Source organism: Anas acuta, chromosome Z, assembly GCF_963932015.1.
Source record: "Anas acuta chromosome Z, bAnaAcu1.1, whole genome shotgun sequence".
NCBI classification, from domain to species: domain Eukaryota; kingdom Metazoa; phylum Chordata; class Aves; order Anseriformes; family Anatidae; genus Anas; species Anas acuta.
This window is the reverse complement of record NC_089017.1, coordinates 34621209-34639507: the sequence shown is the minus strand read 5'-3', so window position 1 is coordinate 34639507 and position 18299 is coordinate 34621209. Positions and strand designations below refer to the sequence as shown.

The window sequence follows — 18299 nt, the reverse complement described above, 5'->3', positions numbered from 1 at the left end:
CATGCAGTAGAAAAGCTTTGCTTTTATAATCTCTTACTGAGCGCACCCCTGTGGTTTGCAGACGCACTCCAGGAGGCTGCCGGATGGGTTTTTTCCTTTCCCTGGGGGCGGTGATGTGATGTGGCCTGGCCCAGGACCCCACTGCTCGCCCTGACCCCACAATATCCAAGCCAGCCTGCTCTGCTCTGTCAGGCCCCAGCCCCGAGGCTTGCTTGTCCTCTCTCTTCCTGGGCCACTGCTGCCATCCCGTTGCTTGCCCTGTGGCCTATGAGCCAACAGCTTGGTCAGGGGTGCAAATCTGATGGCTTTTCCTTCAAAAAAGAGCCACTGCAGCGTGGGCTGGGGGTCAGTCAGCTGGCTGTAGGCACGCCGAGATGTGATGTGGCCAGTGCAGAACAGAGGGGGCAGAGCTAGTGACACGCCTTGGGCACACCCCAGTGCATCCACGGCACACATCAACAACGTAAATAAACAGCATAACTCAAGGGAATACTGTAGGAGCAAGATTTAATTCCTCTTTTTCTGAGGGAAGGCAGCCCTGCGCTACGCTCTGCCAGAAGAAACAGCTGGGCTGAAGGAGCTGTTGCAGCACTTTCCTCTGTGTTTGATCCTGGGGAAACATGATGGATGAAAGGGGCAGAACTCATAGCGAGGGAGGTGAGCGCTATCAGCAAATACATGCCTGATGATTTCTGCTTTACCTGGTTCTTGTCCTTGATATTCCCTGTGGAACAATGGAATGGTTTAGGGTGCCAAAGAATAAAAGAAAGGCTTTTCTAAAATAATTCTTTACAGTTCAGAAATTCATAGCAGAGTATCTTGTACCTAAATCTTACTTGTGTTCTGCTCAAGTGTACCAGCTAATGAGAATCACACAGCATTTTTGAAAGAGCTCATGCAAGTAAAAGCAGAGATACTAGACAACAATCTGGAACCCTTTATGTCAGCAGTTAAAGAAGTGTCAAAATGATATAATGAACAGTGTGAAAGGGAGATGTGAGTGGTTTGAACAATTGCTCATTGGAATTGGTGGATTGTTCACAAGCCTACAAGGCTGTGTTTGGAACAAGCAGAAAGAATACTTGAAAAGTGCATAAGCATCTGTGAGGTCACTGTGAGAGAAAACAAGCCCACATGGTTGTGCTTGGAACAAACAGAAAATCTGGTGTAATTGGTACATGATGTCAGGATCGTGGGACTCAAAGAGGGAGGGTGAGGAGACAACCTGTCTGTGGCCAAAAACTCTTGCAGTTAAAGCATCCCCAGTGAGACTACTGTAGTGGAGCAACTGCTCTAAATTAAAAACAGAAAACAGCAGCACAAGCTGAACCCCTGCCAGGAGCTTGTAGCCATTCTGATGGATCAAGACGAGAAGGCATTGCCAGTATCGTAGTAGTTGTGACCAGATGCCAAACGCACAGAGGGCTTCAGGGCTATTGTACTACTCTGACCTTTATTGACAGGCTCACTAACAGCTGCCTTTGTGCACTTTCTGGAGAAGCAAAGGACAGTGCAGGAGAAGGGGCTGGTAGTCATGCCTTTTCTCCCTTTCCAAGCTCTCTGCATGGAAACAGTTATCAGTGACAAGCCTTTGGAAACTTCTTTCCCCTGGTTTGAAAACCCATTGCTCTGACTGCTTTGGCATCCTTGACCACCAAAGGTCCCAGTAATCAGTTTCTCTTCTCAGAGACAGATTCAGTCTATAAAGCAGAGTGAGCTTGTGCGCGAAGAGAGCTGCTGGGGGCAGCTCCTGCTGCCAGGGCTCCTGCTGTCAGGGTTGTTGGTGCAGTGGAGGAAGGTGTGTGGCTGCTGGGAAGAGCTACCTGTCTGCTTATCACCCAGGGCTGTGGTTTCCTACAAAATGCTCTTGTTTTGTGTAAATATTACTCGCTTTTGCAAAAGTTGCCTGGAAACCCCATTGTTCCTCCTGAAGTGGAATAGTACAGAGGTAAATTTAAGAGGGTCCTCCTCAGGTGCCCTCCCTGATGGGAAACAAGAGGGATGCCAGTGGCCAGGAAGGACCACAAGCTTTTGCTGCAGGAAAGTGGCAGCCTTAGGCCTAAGGCGCCCCTATGGACACACAAGAGGGGAACCCTGTGACAGCAGCTGTGCATGAGTACAGCCAATGTTGTCCAGTTTTGTGGTGAGTGCTGGTCATCAGTCCCTGCAGAGAGCAAACACAGACCACCTCCTGCATCTCTTTCCCTCAACTCTTTTCACAGAGCTGCTTTTAAGAAACCACAGATGAGACAAGGAGGTTTAAAGACCAAAAGTTTTTTCCTGCAGCAGTAGGTCCCAGTGGAGCAGTGCATTTCTTCTGGTGCAAATCTAACAGCTTACCAGAAATGAACTCCACTGTGGCTTAGCAGGAATGGAAATAATGATTATGTTCTGCTTTGTCAAGTAACTTTAATCATAGATGTTTCAGACATTTTGGGACTGAACCTATACCTTTGTGAACATGGGCTGGCCTTTGCTGCTCAGCCCAGTGCACACTGTGTGAGCTTTTGTCCACCTGTGCCTGAAACTGCGGCTTCAGATCCTCTGGGAACCAGGAAGAATTGGTCAAACACTGTCCCTGCCGCTGCTCTGCCTCATCTGACTGCTGTGGCCAAGGCCAGGGACATGAGGCAGATGGACAGACCTCCTCTTCTTTCTTTACCTTCTCCTCCTCCTCCCCTGGCCAGGCATCGATGGTGAGCAGTGCTGCTTTCTGCAGCAGCCTGTGTTGAACTGATGCTGACACTGCCCAGAGATGCTGGTCACACGCGAGGCCTTGCTCACAGGAGACTGCCATAGGGTAACACCCTGACCAAAGCTTTTGTGTGGTTGATCAGTCTGAAAGTTTCTTTGACTTTTTTTTCATAGGATTGTAGCAAGAAAAGTTTTTCCTCCTATTGAAAGATGACTTTATCATGCCATTTTTTGCTTTCCCAAGACACTACATAAAAAGCTCGAAAAGCTCCTCTCTTCCACTTTTCTCCAAAGAGCCTTACCAAAATGCATGGTAACTCTTCCTGGGAAGAGGAAAGGTTTTCTCCAGAAAATCTCAGCTTTTCATAGGTTAAACAAATTAAACAGTGATCCACATGCTTCTGTTTTTCAAAACAACTGCCAGGTCAGCAAAAAATGCCCATGTTAGTTGAAAAGTTTCCTTTATATTGACAAGGAATTGACCCAAAAGCAGTGTGTTGAGTCTGAGGCTTTTGTATCCAATATCCACAACCCTTCTCCTTTTCAGCCAAAATTTAATTCAAATATATGGGAGAATTTCTGTGTTCTTACCTCAAAGTCTGATCTAAACACAATCTGCACCCAAGGATAGCCTCTGATTAAAAACTTAATGTGCAAAATGATCATTAATATAATTTATGTTGTTATGATTAATATTTTAAACTAATTTTTCCTGGTGATATAGTAAGGAATAATAGGTCATAAAAAACTGTTTGTTTTCTTTCTTCTTTTTTTTTTTTTTTTTTTTTTTTCTTGGAGTAGAATATAAAAAAAGCCAGCAACAATAAACAAACAAACAAAACACCCTAAAGGCACTCCCCAAAATCCAGACACTGGTATTCCAAAGAAGTATCAGTTTTTGTTGTAAGAATCCCTGGTAATATTCTTTTCTGTTTCCATAGGGAAAGTACAGAGGAAAACCAAACATAACTGGCATTTCTTGCAAATTTTGTCTATAAATAAATGTCTAATCAAATGTAAATTTCCAGACTTTTTCTGCTTCATATTTCCTTAATAATGTTTCTCTTGGAACTTGCTGTTTATATACATTTTTCTTGTAAAGCTTCACTGTTGCTGAACTGAGCAAACAGCTGTGTCAGACATAAGCCCCATGAAGGGTGTAAAATTTCTGTGGTTATGCTTCTAAATGTGAAAAGCTAGTTGGTGATTTTTAGTTCCGCCCTCCTCCTTTTTTTTTTTTTTTTTTTTTTTTTTTTTAAGTTTCTTAATGGGATTTGGTTTAGTTTATTAGCCAGTGTCTGGCTTTGTGCTTTGTTTGTGTTATTTACAGGGAGAGCAATCACTGTCATTTCCTTACTGAACTGGGGGAAAAAGTAGTATTGCTGGTCTCGCACCAAACCCCCACAAGCCATTGATATAATTGCTGCTGACTGATGTAGAGATGGCCATTTAGTAAGTAAATTAAAAAAAAAAAAAAAAAAAAAAAAAAAAAGTTAAATATAGATTAGGAAAATCTGAGTGAATGATTCATAGAGTTACAATATAACCAACTGTAATTGAGAGACTTTGTAAGGAACTACTTATTACAGCATCAAGATCAGAGACTTGCACACAGAAGGATTTTAAAGGTCTCATTTTGCAAGTCTTACAGATGCGATGCATAGTCACACTGATTTGCAGTATTGGGTCCTAAGCCCCCCTGGGGCTCAATATTTTGCTTGGGCAAGCAGAAATGTAAAATGAGCACATTCTTGGTCCTGTACAGAGTTTGATACAGCTGCCAGGCAGAAAGCAGACAAGTTACACAGTAGGTAAGCAGTCATTACAGAAACCTGGGTTGGAAAGTGCACTACTTGCCAGCTGGAACAGTGAGTGCATCACCAGAGAAATACATCCGAGACTCCCCTTTCTAACAACTCTTCTCTCAGCTGTACATGTTTGCCATCACCAGGTAATTGCTAACTGCCAGTAGTTAAATGTAGGTAGCCATCCCTGTCTGTTGTCACCTGTAAAATAGCTTGTAAGTTCTCTTCACCATAACAAAAAAAAAAAAAAAAAAAAAAAAAAAAGGCATTCCATAAACTAGGAAAACAAGAGCAGCTTGCTTGTATTTACAATACTAATTATACTGATTAGGGCTGTATCTACCCCCTAAGCAAGTCATTGCCAGAAATTGCAAGAAATAATATGTTTGTGTTTCTGCGTCATCAGACTTTTCCCAGCATTTTGTGACTTTCTGTGGTTTGGAAAAGTAGCCCTCTTCTGACAACTCCTGAGTGAATTCTATAAATTAAGTGACTGTAGGTGATTGGAGGGAGGAGGGTTTTGAGGGAAAAAAAAAAAAAAAAAGAACAAAAACAAATCCATTATGACATGCTGCAAATGAAGCTGCATGTTGCATTTTTAATGAGAGATTTCTGGGTACATCAATGTGCATTCATCCAGTTCTCCATAGACTGCTAAATATCCTTCTGTTACTCCCACAGACAAGTGTGGAAAGTTATCTGCTTCTTTACTCCAAGGAGCCCTCTCTTTGCATTGATTTGCTCTCACAATCGCTCTGTGTCAGTTCTTGAGGTCTGCATTGTGGGACCTTCCCTTCTGCAGCAGCAGCACATCGTAGCTATTATTGAAACACAATTTAGTTTAAAGGGCACTTAGTCAATGGCAGCATTCATTTGTACGAAGTTTACCATTAGCATTTTCTGTGCTTGATTCTGCAAAGTGCCAGGCTCTCTGATCCTCATTAGCAAAGCATTTTAACATACAGATAAAACTCTATCAGTGGTCCCATTGATTTCAGTGGAGGCAATCACACTCTGATCCTTCCAGAATAGGCTAAAAGGATTAGTAAATTGGGGGTGAGAGCACTTTTTCTGGAGACTTTGATGAATAAGTCAAATTAATCTTTAAAATGAAAAGAACCAAGAGATTCTGATTAAAAAGAATTCATGATCTTTACTTTCGTATCAGTGGGGATTCAGACCAATCCTGACTGGAAAGTTTAAGAGGTTTTCTTTCTTTTTTAAATGAGTACTTCTGTAGAAGAACATTAGTCTACTTATAATTAAGCCTTAAAGCCAGGCAGCCATTTGAACCTCACAGCTGGTAGTTTGAGGTATTCATGGGAATATTTTTCTATGTCAACATTAATTTATTTCTGAAAAAGAAAGAAAAAAAGAAAAAAGGTGAATATTATAAGAATGTTCTGTTTCCTGTGGGGTTTCTCATGATGTCTAGACAAAAATAGGGTTGAAATCTAAACTGAAATTGCCAGGCATGGATTCTGAATTACAGGTTTCTTTGCAGGCAAAATTATCCAAATTCATGCTAGCTTAAAAACACAGATTTTGTGTCTGAACTGGATAATTCCACTTAAATCAATGTAAAATAAGTGTCGTGTGAGAAGCATTTGACTTCTGGTAGAGCCTTAGTAATCTCCCTGTATCACCCACCCTCATGAAAAAACATGCACACCCTGGACCAGATCATGCCAGCAAATAAATACAAATAAATCTCTTGTGGACTAACTTGGTAGCTGTGTGCAGGTGGATGCTTTATACACTCACATTGCAGTTAGTGGCAGATGAAGCATATGGAAGGCACATTAGGTGCCTATTTCTAAATATGTACTTCTTTATTTTTTTTCTTTGATGTGCTGTTGCAATAATGGGTTACTTGCACTTGACCAGTGATTTTGTGTTTTCCTTCAAGAGACTAAAACCAGGCACAGCAGATATAAGAAGAAATTCTGGTAAGAGGCAAAAATAAACATTCCATTCCCTAAAAAGGGAAAGAAAATGCAGCTTTTCTGTGTCCACACAGCCCCTTATACTGCTTAGGGCTACATTTATCCCATAAGTAAGTAGCAATCATTTATCTTACATCTGCTAAACAAAAATGCACAGTACAAATGTGTTAGGTTGTTTCCTATGCAGTGTCCCCAAGTAAGAGAGGGAGCAGATAAAGTGGGATGTTGTAGCATACACTGCTTAAGGAACCAGGGATCATCAGAGCTCCTGCCATCATCATGCACTGGGCAGAGGATTTTGGGAATTGCATAGACCAAATCTGTGTCTGCTGTTTGTCTTGTGGGGTGGTGACTGTCCATGCTTATGATTTTTTTTCACAATAGAGAAAATACTTGTGAATATGAGAGGCAATAGGAGAGCTTCTAGTAAGAAACCTCAAGGTAGTTTTGTTGAGCTGGAGAGTTCAGGTGGGAATTCAGAGAGGAGAGTGTGCCTTAAAGGCAAACAATGTATACAACATCACTCTAATTCCTGCTGTGTCCAAGTTAAGGAAATGCTTACACATGTGTAGGACCTAAGAATGGGCTCTGTGGTCAAGTAGAATAAAATTGAAGAAATATATGCCTTGAGGAGAGAAAAGAGTGTAGGGTGATGCCCTGCTGTGTGAAGGACTGACATGACACAGTCCTCAAGAGCTCTTGCAACTCCAGCTTTCTATGATTACTGTATGCCATTGCACACTCTCAATCTTGGTTTTGATGTGTTAATGAACTCTCTAAGAACAGGCATCTGTTCTACTGTGATTTATTTATCATTGTCAACTTTTCCTACATATTGTTTCTTTGGTATGTTTTTGCATCTTCATGTCTTTTTAGCCTTTCATCACTTCCTTTCATTTGTTTTTATAGAGAAGCTGATGTTTTAGTCCCTGCTCCTAAAATATCCATCTGGAAATTAATTTTGAAATAGTTCCATTGACATCGCTGATACATTTAAATATAACTTTACATTGAGCACTATTTCTGAATCAGTATAGTTGTACCTGCTGGTATTGCTGCTTAAGAGTGTCTAATCAAATGATTTGTCTACAGTTACCTGTTTTGGAGGGCAATGCTTAATTAAAAATTCCGATGTGTTTTGTTCCTAGGACATTACATTTCCGTGGACACATCTTATGAGGGTGAGAAAGCAGTGCTTGTCAGTCCTGACCTATATTCTGAAGAGTGGAGCTGCATCAGACTGATTTATCAGATAGCAACTACTTCAGGGACTTCATCTGATCATGCCAGGCTCAACCTGTATCTGAGGCAAGAAGGAGAGAGCTTTGATCGTTTGATGTGGTCAGCCAAGGAGCCTTCAGATAGCTGGCTCATAGCTAGTTTAGATTTAACAAACAGCACAAAGAAGTACAAGGTAAGCCAAATTTTGGAAGATACCACAAGCTTTCTTGTGTATGCATTATAGTGCATGGATTAATCTACAAGCATTTCCACTCTTGGCCTTACTCTTCCTATTCTGACTCCATGGAATATGTGGTCTTCGGTATGCACTTCCTGGACAGAAGAGAAATGCACTCCATACTGATGGGATGCTGAGTGCTTGTTCTAAAATCTCTGGGTTAAAACTGATGCAGGCTAGCAGCATGTGAATCACTTGTCCCCTTCTATCCATAAAGTCGGTGAGTAATGCTGTTTTGAGTCAGGCAGTTAATACTCTTCGAAGCAAAGGCATCTGTCTCACTGGAAATCACAGCTGACTGAAACCAAGCAGCAAAGATACCTCACTTCTTGGCAGCCTGACATAGCTGCAGTTGTCTCATGGGAGATACGTGACCTGCCAGGTCTTAGTTCTGCAGATGTGCTCTCTCATTGCTGTCCTCTGCACCCTTCTGGAAGAAGCAAGGATCAGAAGCTTAGGGCAGAGTATTTCTACCCAAATCCTCTTATGATGCATTTCTCACAGTAACTTCCTGTATAGCCAAAGATGAGGAATATAAAGGTATCTATTTGCAGTGAATGATATGAAGTGCAGGCTATTTTGACCTCGTCTTATTGTCTTTCAGTGTGCCTTTTTTCCTCAGAGAAGGGCATTAACTGTCTTTAATACATTCTGCCAAGCCTTTCGTCAAAAGTACTTCTGCTGACTATAAGGGTGTTGAGGTCCCTACATATGTTCTGTTAGTTCACCTTTTTAGCCGGTTTAAGTGTTTAGGTTGATAATGGCCATTCCGACACCCTAAAATCTACAATTTGATTTATATTGTGCAGATTGTACTAGAAGGTGAAATGGGACAAGATAAATCTGCCAGTATAGCCATCTTTGAAATTAAAATAACTCCTGGGTATTGCATTGGTAAGTAATGTCTGCTCAGCTCTCATATTCTCTGCATAGCACAAAATGCCTCCTTGGCTGCTTTAAAACTGAGTTAAAGATTCCGTTTTATGAAAAAGGCAAGGGGGATTCTCTTAATGAAAACTTGACGGTCGCATTTGATACAGATATTTCATTGTTTTTAATTTAAGACAGTGCACACTAAAATGCGTATGTATGTACCTATCTCTCTAGTATATATAGACATTTCATATAAATTCATGTGGAATTTCAGTAACCCATTCTGTTCTTAAGCTACTTATTGTTTGAACAGGACCAAGTGTTATATTTTCACAAAAATAGACGTCTGCAAACATTAAGCATAAGAGCTGCAACATTATGTCTGCTGGCTGCTGCCTCATGTTTCCTTACAGAGGCACCTTTAAGGCCACAGAGTGTCAATATTTACACTGATTTTATTTCCTCGTGACATTTGCCAAAAACTGCTAAGTTAAAAAAAATGTCAGTGGCTCAGATGCTGGGAGACCTTCCCATTTCTGGGAAGCTCTGGTGGAGTCCAACCAAACAGTTAAAATTCTTTGGCTCTGCAAAAGAAACAGTAACTTTATCACCACTAGGAAATCCTGTTGTACTTCCAGCCATCCCTGTCTTGCAAGTGGGTGTTCTGCTCTTATAGAAGGTGTTATCTTGTAAATCTATTGTATTTGGTTCTAAATTACAGCAGATGTGTATTACCAAATAATGAACAGAGAGATTGGACTAATCAGGACAAAAATGAGGATAGCAGTGATCAGGAACTGTGTCTTAGCTTGCTTTTGTTTGTTATAAGCTGTTAAGCAATGTGTCCATTTTTATAAATGTAGTGTTCTTTGTGCTACTGTATGTAAAACAAGCCCACTGCTTAGCCCTTCTTTTAGTTTCTGTAATGAAAATGTGTGCATTGAACTGGTGTTTGCAATTGCAGAGTGTGACTTTGAAGAAAATCATCTTTGTGGCTTTGTGAACCGCTGGAACCCCAATGTGAACTGGTTTGTTGGTGGAGGAAACATTCGCAATTCCCAGTCCATCCTTCCCAAAGACCACACACTTAACAGTGAATTGGGTAAGCAGCAAATATAAAACAGAAATATAGTGGATTCATATAAGACTCTTATACTGTTTATGTATACGTATATGTTATTTCTTTTATCCTGGCTTAGGTGGGGGAAGAATGACTTATGTGTAAATAGAGATCAGAAAGAGATGGGGAGAACTTGCAGAAGGCCACACAAAATTTCCCATATGCATTATAATAAGGTTGCTATGCCTTTCTCTCTGCTTCAAAATAAGGAGAAGGAGCTGGATGCTGAATGCCCTGAAGTCTATAGGGCTTTATTCATCCCAGAATACTCAGAGATCTGCCTGAGGTCATTGTGAGACCTCTCCCAATTATTTTTGTAATGGTCTTGGGAGTCTAGAGAGATCTCAGTCCGCTGAAAGCTGGCAGTTGTGCCAGTTTTTAAGAAGGGTAAGAAAGAAGACCTGATAGTTACTGGTCTGTCAGTGTCACTTCAGTGCCTGTTAAAATGATGGAGAAGATTATTCAGGGAGTTACTGAAAATCACTTGAAAGACAGTATAGTCATTGCACAATATGGATTCATAAAGGGAAAGTGCTTTTTAGCAAACGTAATTTGCTTTTATGATGAGGTTACCCATCTAGCTGGCCAGGGGAAGCCAGGTATAGTATTTTGGATTTCAGCAAAGATTTCAGTACTGTTTCTCACACTAAGCTTCTGGACCAAATGTCCAGCATACAGCTAGACAAATACATAATGTGATGGGTGAAAAATTGGCTGATGGGTCAGGCTGAAAGGGTTATAATGAATGGGGCTACACCAAGCTGGCAACTAATCACTAGTGGGGTTCCCCAGGGCTCCATTTTAGGGCCAGTCCTCTTCAATGTTTTCATAAATAATCTGGATGCATAACTCAAATGCATACTAGGTAAGTTTGCAGATGACACTAAACTAGGAGGAGCTGTTGATTCCTTCTAGCGTAGTAAGGAATTGCAGAGAGATCTTGACAGACCAGTGGTAATCAACAACTGTATGTAGATTAACAAGACCAAGTGCTGAATTGTACACCTGGCTATACATATGGACTGAGACTGACTGGGGAATGGGAGGATGGAGAGCAGCCCCACGGAAAGGGATCTGTGAGTTCTGGTTGGGAGCAGTGTGCCCTGGCAGCCAAAAGGGCCAGCCATACCCTGTGGTGCATCGGGCACGGCACTGCCAGCTGGGGGAGGGAAGGGATTGTCCTGCTCTGCTCTGAGCTGGTGCAGCCTCACCTCAAGGGCTGTGTACAGTTTTAGGTGACACAATATGAGAAGAACATAAAGCTATTAGAGAGTGTCCAAAGGAGGGCTACAAAGATGTTGAACGGTCTAGAGGGGAAGACGTATGAGGCACAGCTGAGGCTCCTTGGTTCGTTCAGAGCAGGCTGAGGGGAGGCCTCATGGCGGCCTGCAGCTCCCTCACGAGGGGAGCGGAGGGGCAGGCGCTGAGCTCTGCTCTCTGGGGACAGCGACAGGACCCGAGGGAACGGCATGGAGATGGGACAGGGGAGGGTCAGGCTGGGGGTTAGGGAAAGGCTCTGCATCCAGAGGGTGGTTGGGCACTGGGCAGGCTGCCCAGGACACTGGTCACAGCACTGAGCCTGCTGGAGTTCAAGAAGTGTTTGGACAACACTCTTTGACTTATGGTCTGATTTTTGCATGGCTCTCTGTGGAGACAGCAGTTGGACTTGATGAACCTCGTGGGTCCCTTCCCACTTAGGATGTTTTGTGATAAAATTTTGTATGGTGCAGGGAAGGTGGCCTCTAAAAGTATGGCCTACAGTGTGTCAAAAACTTGTACCACTGGCCTGTGCATCTGGCAGGGATTTTCTTCTCAGTGGCCATTGGAAGTGAATAGGAAAGCTAAAGGATTGAAACATGTTTGGGGAATTTTGTGTTAAATTGCACGGGGTTTAGGAGTGGTGTTTCTTTCGGTCAAATGGGGTGCTGTTAATGCTGTCCAGCACTCTGTAAAGGCTTAAAGTTTTTTTTAGCATTGTCCCTATGTGAAATACTTGCTCTGGCCACCTTACTGACACAACATTTAAAATCATCATGGAGAAAGTCTGGTGGATATCTTAGTCTTTGATGTAGTGTTTGTTGTATGAAATGCCACAGCAGATGACACTTGGGAGATCTGGCTTGCTGCAACACAATGTGCATCTCAGACAATGTGGAGTTTTTGATGGTGCAAGGAACTGCATCATGAAAAGTGGGGTTGGTACTCTTTCCTTAACTCATGCCGCTGTGCCTTTTAATTTTATTTCACAATTGTGTGAGTTGAGTACAGAGTGTCAGCCTAGCCCTGCATAACCCCAAGTCACTTAAATACTGGTAAAATTTTGATGGAAGTTGAACTTGCCACAGCTTCAAACTCTGTAGACAGTGGTTCTACACATTAGAAAGTGCTAAATGAGAGCAAAAGCTGACAGCTGGCAGTGATTTTTTTTCTTGTAGCCACACTGTTTCTTGTTCACACCAATGCCTCACTGATGACCATTGTCTGAGAAGACTCCAAGAAACAAAAATTCACAGGAGAGCTTTCATTTTGCAAGAAGTGTGTTATGAAGATACAGCAACCATTTGTAAGGAAAACTTTAACTGATATATGAAAACTGCAGAAGAAAATGAAGCCCAGAACTTCTCAGGCCAGTTTCACTGAAGTGTCACTGGTCCCTTACAGTGGCCAAGCTGGAGAAGACCCACAGCCACAGCAACCCTTTTCCCTTTTTCCACTGGAGTGAAGTGAGAAGTGACAACTCCAGGACTGGGAACACTATTAGATAATTGGCTGTAGTTGTGTAGATAGAAGCAGATACAAACCTAAGAGCAGAGTTTGCAGTGTCCCAGCTGATGCAACCTGCCGATTTAGCATTTCACTCTCCTATGAGTTTTCTTCTTGTGAAGAACCATTTTTCCATTGACAACAGGCACTGTTTGATCCTGTATTCTTGACAGTAGAAAAGGAAAAACTACAGATGCGCAGCATATTCATGAACACGCACATATCCTTCTTACATCAAGATAGCTCTCCCAAAATCACAGTCTGTTCCCTTTGAAAATCCTGCCTAGTACATCATATTGGCTGTTGAGGGGAAGGGTTTTTACCCATCTGTATTGCTTATTTCTGTTGATGAATCTCTCCTAAAAGTATTTTTAGGGATTTTGAGAAAACAACAAACAAACAAACAAACAAAAAAACAACAACAACAACAACAAAAAAGAAAACACAACAATCTATACAGTAAATATAAAAGATTTAGAAACCAAATCTTAGGTAGATCAAACAGCTTTATACAGGCAGTGAAATGTACAGAATTACAAGATGTTTTCCAACCCATTTGTTACATTAAATAAATGATGTGCTGTATAAAATATGTGAGGAAACACATAGTTCATATTCTTGTTCATTTACTTAGTTTACCTCAGCAAAAGTTGCACTTGGATAAACTAAACCCCATACCAAGCTGTTGAGGGGCAGAGAATTTGCTCAGTTGTAACATTTTTTATCCATTTATGAATGAATCTCAAAATTCAGAGTTTTTTACTTTCTTTGTTGTAAAGGTTTTGATTAAAGACTTAAGAAAGAGATGAGCTGTTTTGCCTGTGGTATCAGCCAAACAACTTTGGGCTGTACGTAGAAGGAAAGGAGAAAAGAATTATTTGAACTACTTGTTTTCCAAATCACAGAGATACATACCTTGTCCCTGCCCATCTCTTGCAACGTGTTTTAAGTGGTGTCCATTAAAGGGTGTCCTCATGCCACGTTTCTTTTACACTTTTAGGTCACTACATGTATGTGGACTCTGTTTACGTCAAACATTTTCAGGAAGTGGCGCAGCTAATCTCACCAAAGACCACAGCCCCAATGTCTGGTTGCTTATCATTTTATTATCAACTTAAGCAGGAGAGCAGCATTGTTTTTACCCTTTACTTGAGAGATACGAATGGCTTTTATGAAGAGATCTGGAAAACAGACAGTGCCTTGTCTGCAGGCTGGGAGTTAGCAGAGGTTGACTTTAGCGCACCGTACCCCATGGAGGTAAAACAATCATTCCTATCCAGTCCAGCTACGAATTACAGGTTTCATCAGACATCACTGCTGACTCAGGCCAAGTTGGGAACATTCCAGTGGCCTTCCAGTATCTGAAAGATGCTAATAATGATGCTCCTGTTCTGTCTCTTCCTTTGTTGTTTCCTTTGTCCACTGTATAAAGGTCAAGGAAAAATCACTTTTCATGCTGCTCTTTGTTTTTCAGTAAAGATGAAGTCAGGTGGTGAATTGCTTGAAGCGACTGTCATGGGAGGTTGTAGAGTCCTACTAACGTGAAATCTTTTTGTTCCTAGCAACTAATGTCATTGCCCTTTCAGTCCCATATTTCTGTGAATTGATAATTCACTTTTTAAGATGCTGACTATCATAAAATTATGCATGCCTCACACTGTAGAAGAAAAACTTAAAAAAAATGTTCTAAATGTCTGTATTATATAATCTGTTTTTGCTTTTATGAGACAGAATCCAAACTTGGGTCTAAATAGTACAATAGCCCTTAGATGTGAAAGCTATCTCTCTATGGTAGCTATAATTAACGATCAAATTACAGAAAAAAGTAGATTTTTTTTTATTCCCTAACGTTTACTGAAAAACAAATACCTTAGAAGACTGGAATAAACAGTGTGTATGTGTGTGTATACATATTATATATAGTATATATACATATATAAATATCTAAGATGTTTGGAACAAACAGTGGGCCATATATGCATATATGTACTTACAAATAATATATATATATTACACACATTATACATATGTATCTATATATATAGCACAGATATTCATATATCTGTATATGCTATAGATATATAGATATATAATACTAAGATTACAGAGAAACCAGATTTAAATGTATTTGCGTTAACTCTACATAATTTATTCACCATTCAGTGTAAACCTACAGATTTTCAGAAAATATTAGGAGTAAAGCTAATTTTCATTAAATGTTACATACTTGTTTCATACACAGTAATGTCAGTGACCAAGTCATCTGTTGAAACTGTCAGACTTCATATGGTAAGGGAAACCAGATGAGATCTGATAGCAAAGTGCACGTCAACCCAGGACAATAGGAACAGAAGATGTATAACATTTGCTGATATCACGGTCATAATTTTAAAACACTATATTTGAAACTAAGAACAAATTACTTAAAAAAAAAAGGTCAGAAAAGATTAAGAGGGTCAGAAAATTGGAATGATTAAACAATGAAGTGAAGAGAGTTAGAAGATTAAAAAAATAAAAAACATTCCACAAAAAACAGGAGTTGTGTGCAAATGGGAAAAACAGAAGAGACCACATGCTCTGGCAGGTAGAAAAGAATGTGTGGGAATGTCATTCTGCATCAGTGATATTAATTATAAAGCCTTTAGCAACATTGGAAGTTGAAGATATGTTTAAGTCTCTGGCAGTCCAATCAAGGTGAAATAGAGGAAGTGCATGAATACTTAACCACAGCAGAAAAAACAAATGCATCTTTTGCATGTGTGCCCTGTGAAGGAATTCCCGCACTGCAGTCTTCCTTTAGAATCTTAATGTGTCAGTGCATGTGTATGTAAAAAAAAAAAAAAAAAAAAAAAAAAGGCAGAGCAGCTTTCCTGGGCTCGGTTGCCCTTCAGAGTGAGCCAAAATCTGCTCTGCTGAAGCCCAGGGTCTGGCCCTGCTACTTGCCTTCCTCCCTCCCTGCCTCCTCTCACATACCTGACTCCACTGTTTTGTGGCCCCTACAGCATCACTGGCTGTAAATTTGTTAATGATCACTTAGACCTTGGAGTTACTGTGGTTAGTCTTATGAAAACATTACCTCAGTTCTTACTGGCCACCTGGAATGCTGGAAATTGTTTAACAGGAATATACAGCAAACCATGGGATGTCATACCACTAAACGAATGAATGCTCAGGGTATCCCTGCCTTCAGGAGAATTCACAACTCCAGTCCTTTCAGTTAGCAATGAATATCCTCAAAATTACAAGAGGGAGATGGGGATAATCAATTTAAATTAATAAAGTAAGAGTTCTTAGCCTCCAAAAAACATGACTAAAGTAGAATGTGTTAGAAATTTATAAAAATCATGACACAGGAAAGTTTGACTGTTCACTGTTTCTCATAATTTGGATTAGTTTCAAAAATAAACCCAAAGGGAGATTTTTTATACGTATCATATCTAAACCGCAGAAATCAATGCCACAACACACTATAGATACCATTCCTGTGACCTGTTCAAAAGCTGATTAGACAAATATGTGGAAGAAAAGAAACCACTGGGAATGCAGTGTGACAGAAGAAGTGGAAGCTTGTCATCATAAACAGTTGTTCTGTAGGTGACCTCTGCTCAAAGCAAGATAGTGGGAAAACTGTGTGTTTATTCTGTTCCAGGAATTTTTATGTAATCCATCATTCTCATTATTTTAGATATAATTTTACAGAAATAAGATTAAACTTTACATATATTTTTTTTTCAGTTGCTTCATGAGGATCCTTCTCTTTCTTCATCTGGCTCAAGGAAATGTTTCAGGTTTCTTACACAGCTCTTCTAGTTTGGCTCCCATCTGTAGGCAACACATCACAGACATTGCTATCACTAGAGAAGATCTCAATCTGGAAGCATTTGTCTATATATGCTTGTTTTGTCCCTGGGGTTGTCTTGTGATTCAGGCTTTTTCTCAAAGTTTTCCTGTATCTCAGTGCTTTGATACTTCAGATAATTTTTAGCACACTTCCTGAAGAGTTATGGACTGTCCTCCGCTTACTAGAGGAAATAATTTCCCTTGGGAGTGGCAAAGTACACACAGTGTTTGATTTTCTCGTAAACAAAATACAGGGATAGCTTTTCTGGTTCTTAACTGATTTTTTGAAAAGGAAAACTTCCTTTCCTGCTGATTCCAAGGCATGGGTTTCAATGTCTGAGGATGTTTAGTGAAAAGTTAATGTGACAACAACAATTCATGCAGGATAATCCATGCAGTTTTGTTCTAGCTCTTGATTAAGATAGATGCTAGATACAGTGATAATGAGGCAGCATTGGAGTTATGGCCAATAAAAGGTGATGACCCTGAGTATTATCTTGGTATGGTATAATTGGAGGAGCCTGACTGCATCTTTAAAATCGATGGTTCATAAAGCAGCAGAAAAGCTCTGTTCTCTTTGATTTTTCCTTGACCTTAAATGGACAAAGATTTGGTTCAAGAGTCAGACTTGGACTTATATCATGAATCATGACAATTCAATTTGTCCCAACACCTGTAATGCTATCTGAGGTACATGAAGTCTGTCTGGGAGATCTGGTCAGAATTCTGTAATAGGAAGGTGTGTAACAAAATTATTGTTGTGTAGATGGTAAATGAATAACAAATTATTATTATTTCCAGGTAGTATTTGAAGTTGCTTTCAATAGTGCCAAGGGAGGTTATGTTGCTCTTGATGACATTTCCTTCTCTCCGTCTTACTGCAGCAATCAGACAGGTATGAGTTCTTATTGCTATTTACCATCCTTATTTTCTCCCTTTGCTCTGTCCCTTTGACCTGCCTGTGTCAGTACTTGAAATATTTTGTAGTGTTGTGAAGATGCTGCCTTCTTAGCTGAGCAACACCATTGGCCTTCTTGTCCTACTAGTGACAAAATAGCAGTGTAAGGCAGATAAAGACTAAAGCCATTCACTTGATCAGTTGATCTAGAAACCAATCCCTAGTGCTTCCTTTCCAGTTACCTTGCCTCAGGGATCTGCATCTACTGTGCTGGACTGAATGCTCCAATTGCATCTCCCCAGTGCTAAAACAAATTATCATACCTGTACCAGAAAGAGAGAGGGATTTCCCAAGGTATGAGGAAGCAGATGTCCAGGGCTTTCCACATTTGCCAATGTAGGGAATATCTTCCACCATGCCACATGTCCTGAGGTGTTCTTGAGAACCAAAGCAGGAGCCTTGCCTTCCTGTTTCCATTGTTCCAGGTAGTATTATTTGTCTCAGACAGAGACAATACCTGCCGCTTATTTCTCTGTAGGCAGAGAAAAATACCAGTGCATAGATCTGGCTTATTTGAGGACAAAAGATAAAATTAAAAAAAGAAGCATTTCTCAGAATTTTTCTTGTCCTGAAGCCTGTATCGCTGCCCTTGCATGAAAATCCTGCTTAGCCTCTGTGCACAAGTGTCATGTGTGCTGTTGTAAACTGATGCTGATCCTGGCCTAGCCAAAAATCACATGGTCACTTTGGGTTGTGTCCCTTCCTTCACACAGTGTCTGCAGCAAGTGACTGATGAAGTTTTTAAAGTCAAGATATTTTACTTAAAAAGCACCCTTTCATCACAGGTCAGGAGAGAGCTGTCAGTAGGACTGAAGGTTAGATTAACTTTTAATAAACTGTG

General features: G+C 40.6%; 1 protein-coding gene across 2 annotated transcripts in view; it reads left to right on the top strand.

Moving 5' to 3' along the window:
• The window catches only part of MAMDC2 (MAM domain containing 2), a 66639-nt gene that overhangs the window by 27003 nt on the left and 21337 nt on the right, over nucleotides 1-18299 (top strand). For both annotated transcript variants that reach the window (XM_068666703.1, XM_068666704.1), the window contains exons 3-7: nucleotides 7594-7859; nucleotides 8714-8798; nucleotides 9742-9879; nucleotides 13661-13917; nucleotides 17302-17395. In XM_068666703.1, the coding sequence (XP_068522804.1) occupies nucleotides 7594-7859; nucleotides 8714-8798; nucleotides 9742-9879; nucleotides 13661-13917; nucleotides 17302-17395 (840 nt within the window). The remainder of the gene's footprint in view (nucleotides 1-7593; nucleotides 7860-8713; nucleotides 8799-9741; nucleotides 9880-13660; nucleotides 13918-17301; nucleotides 17396-18299) is intronic.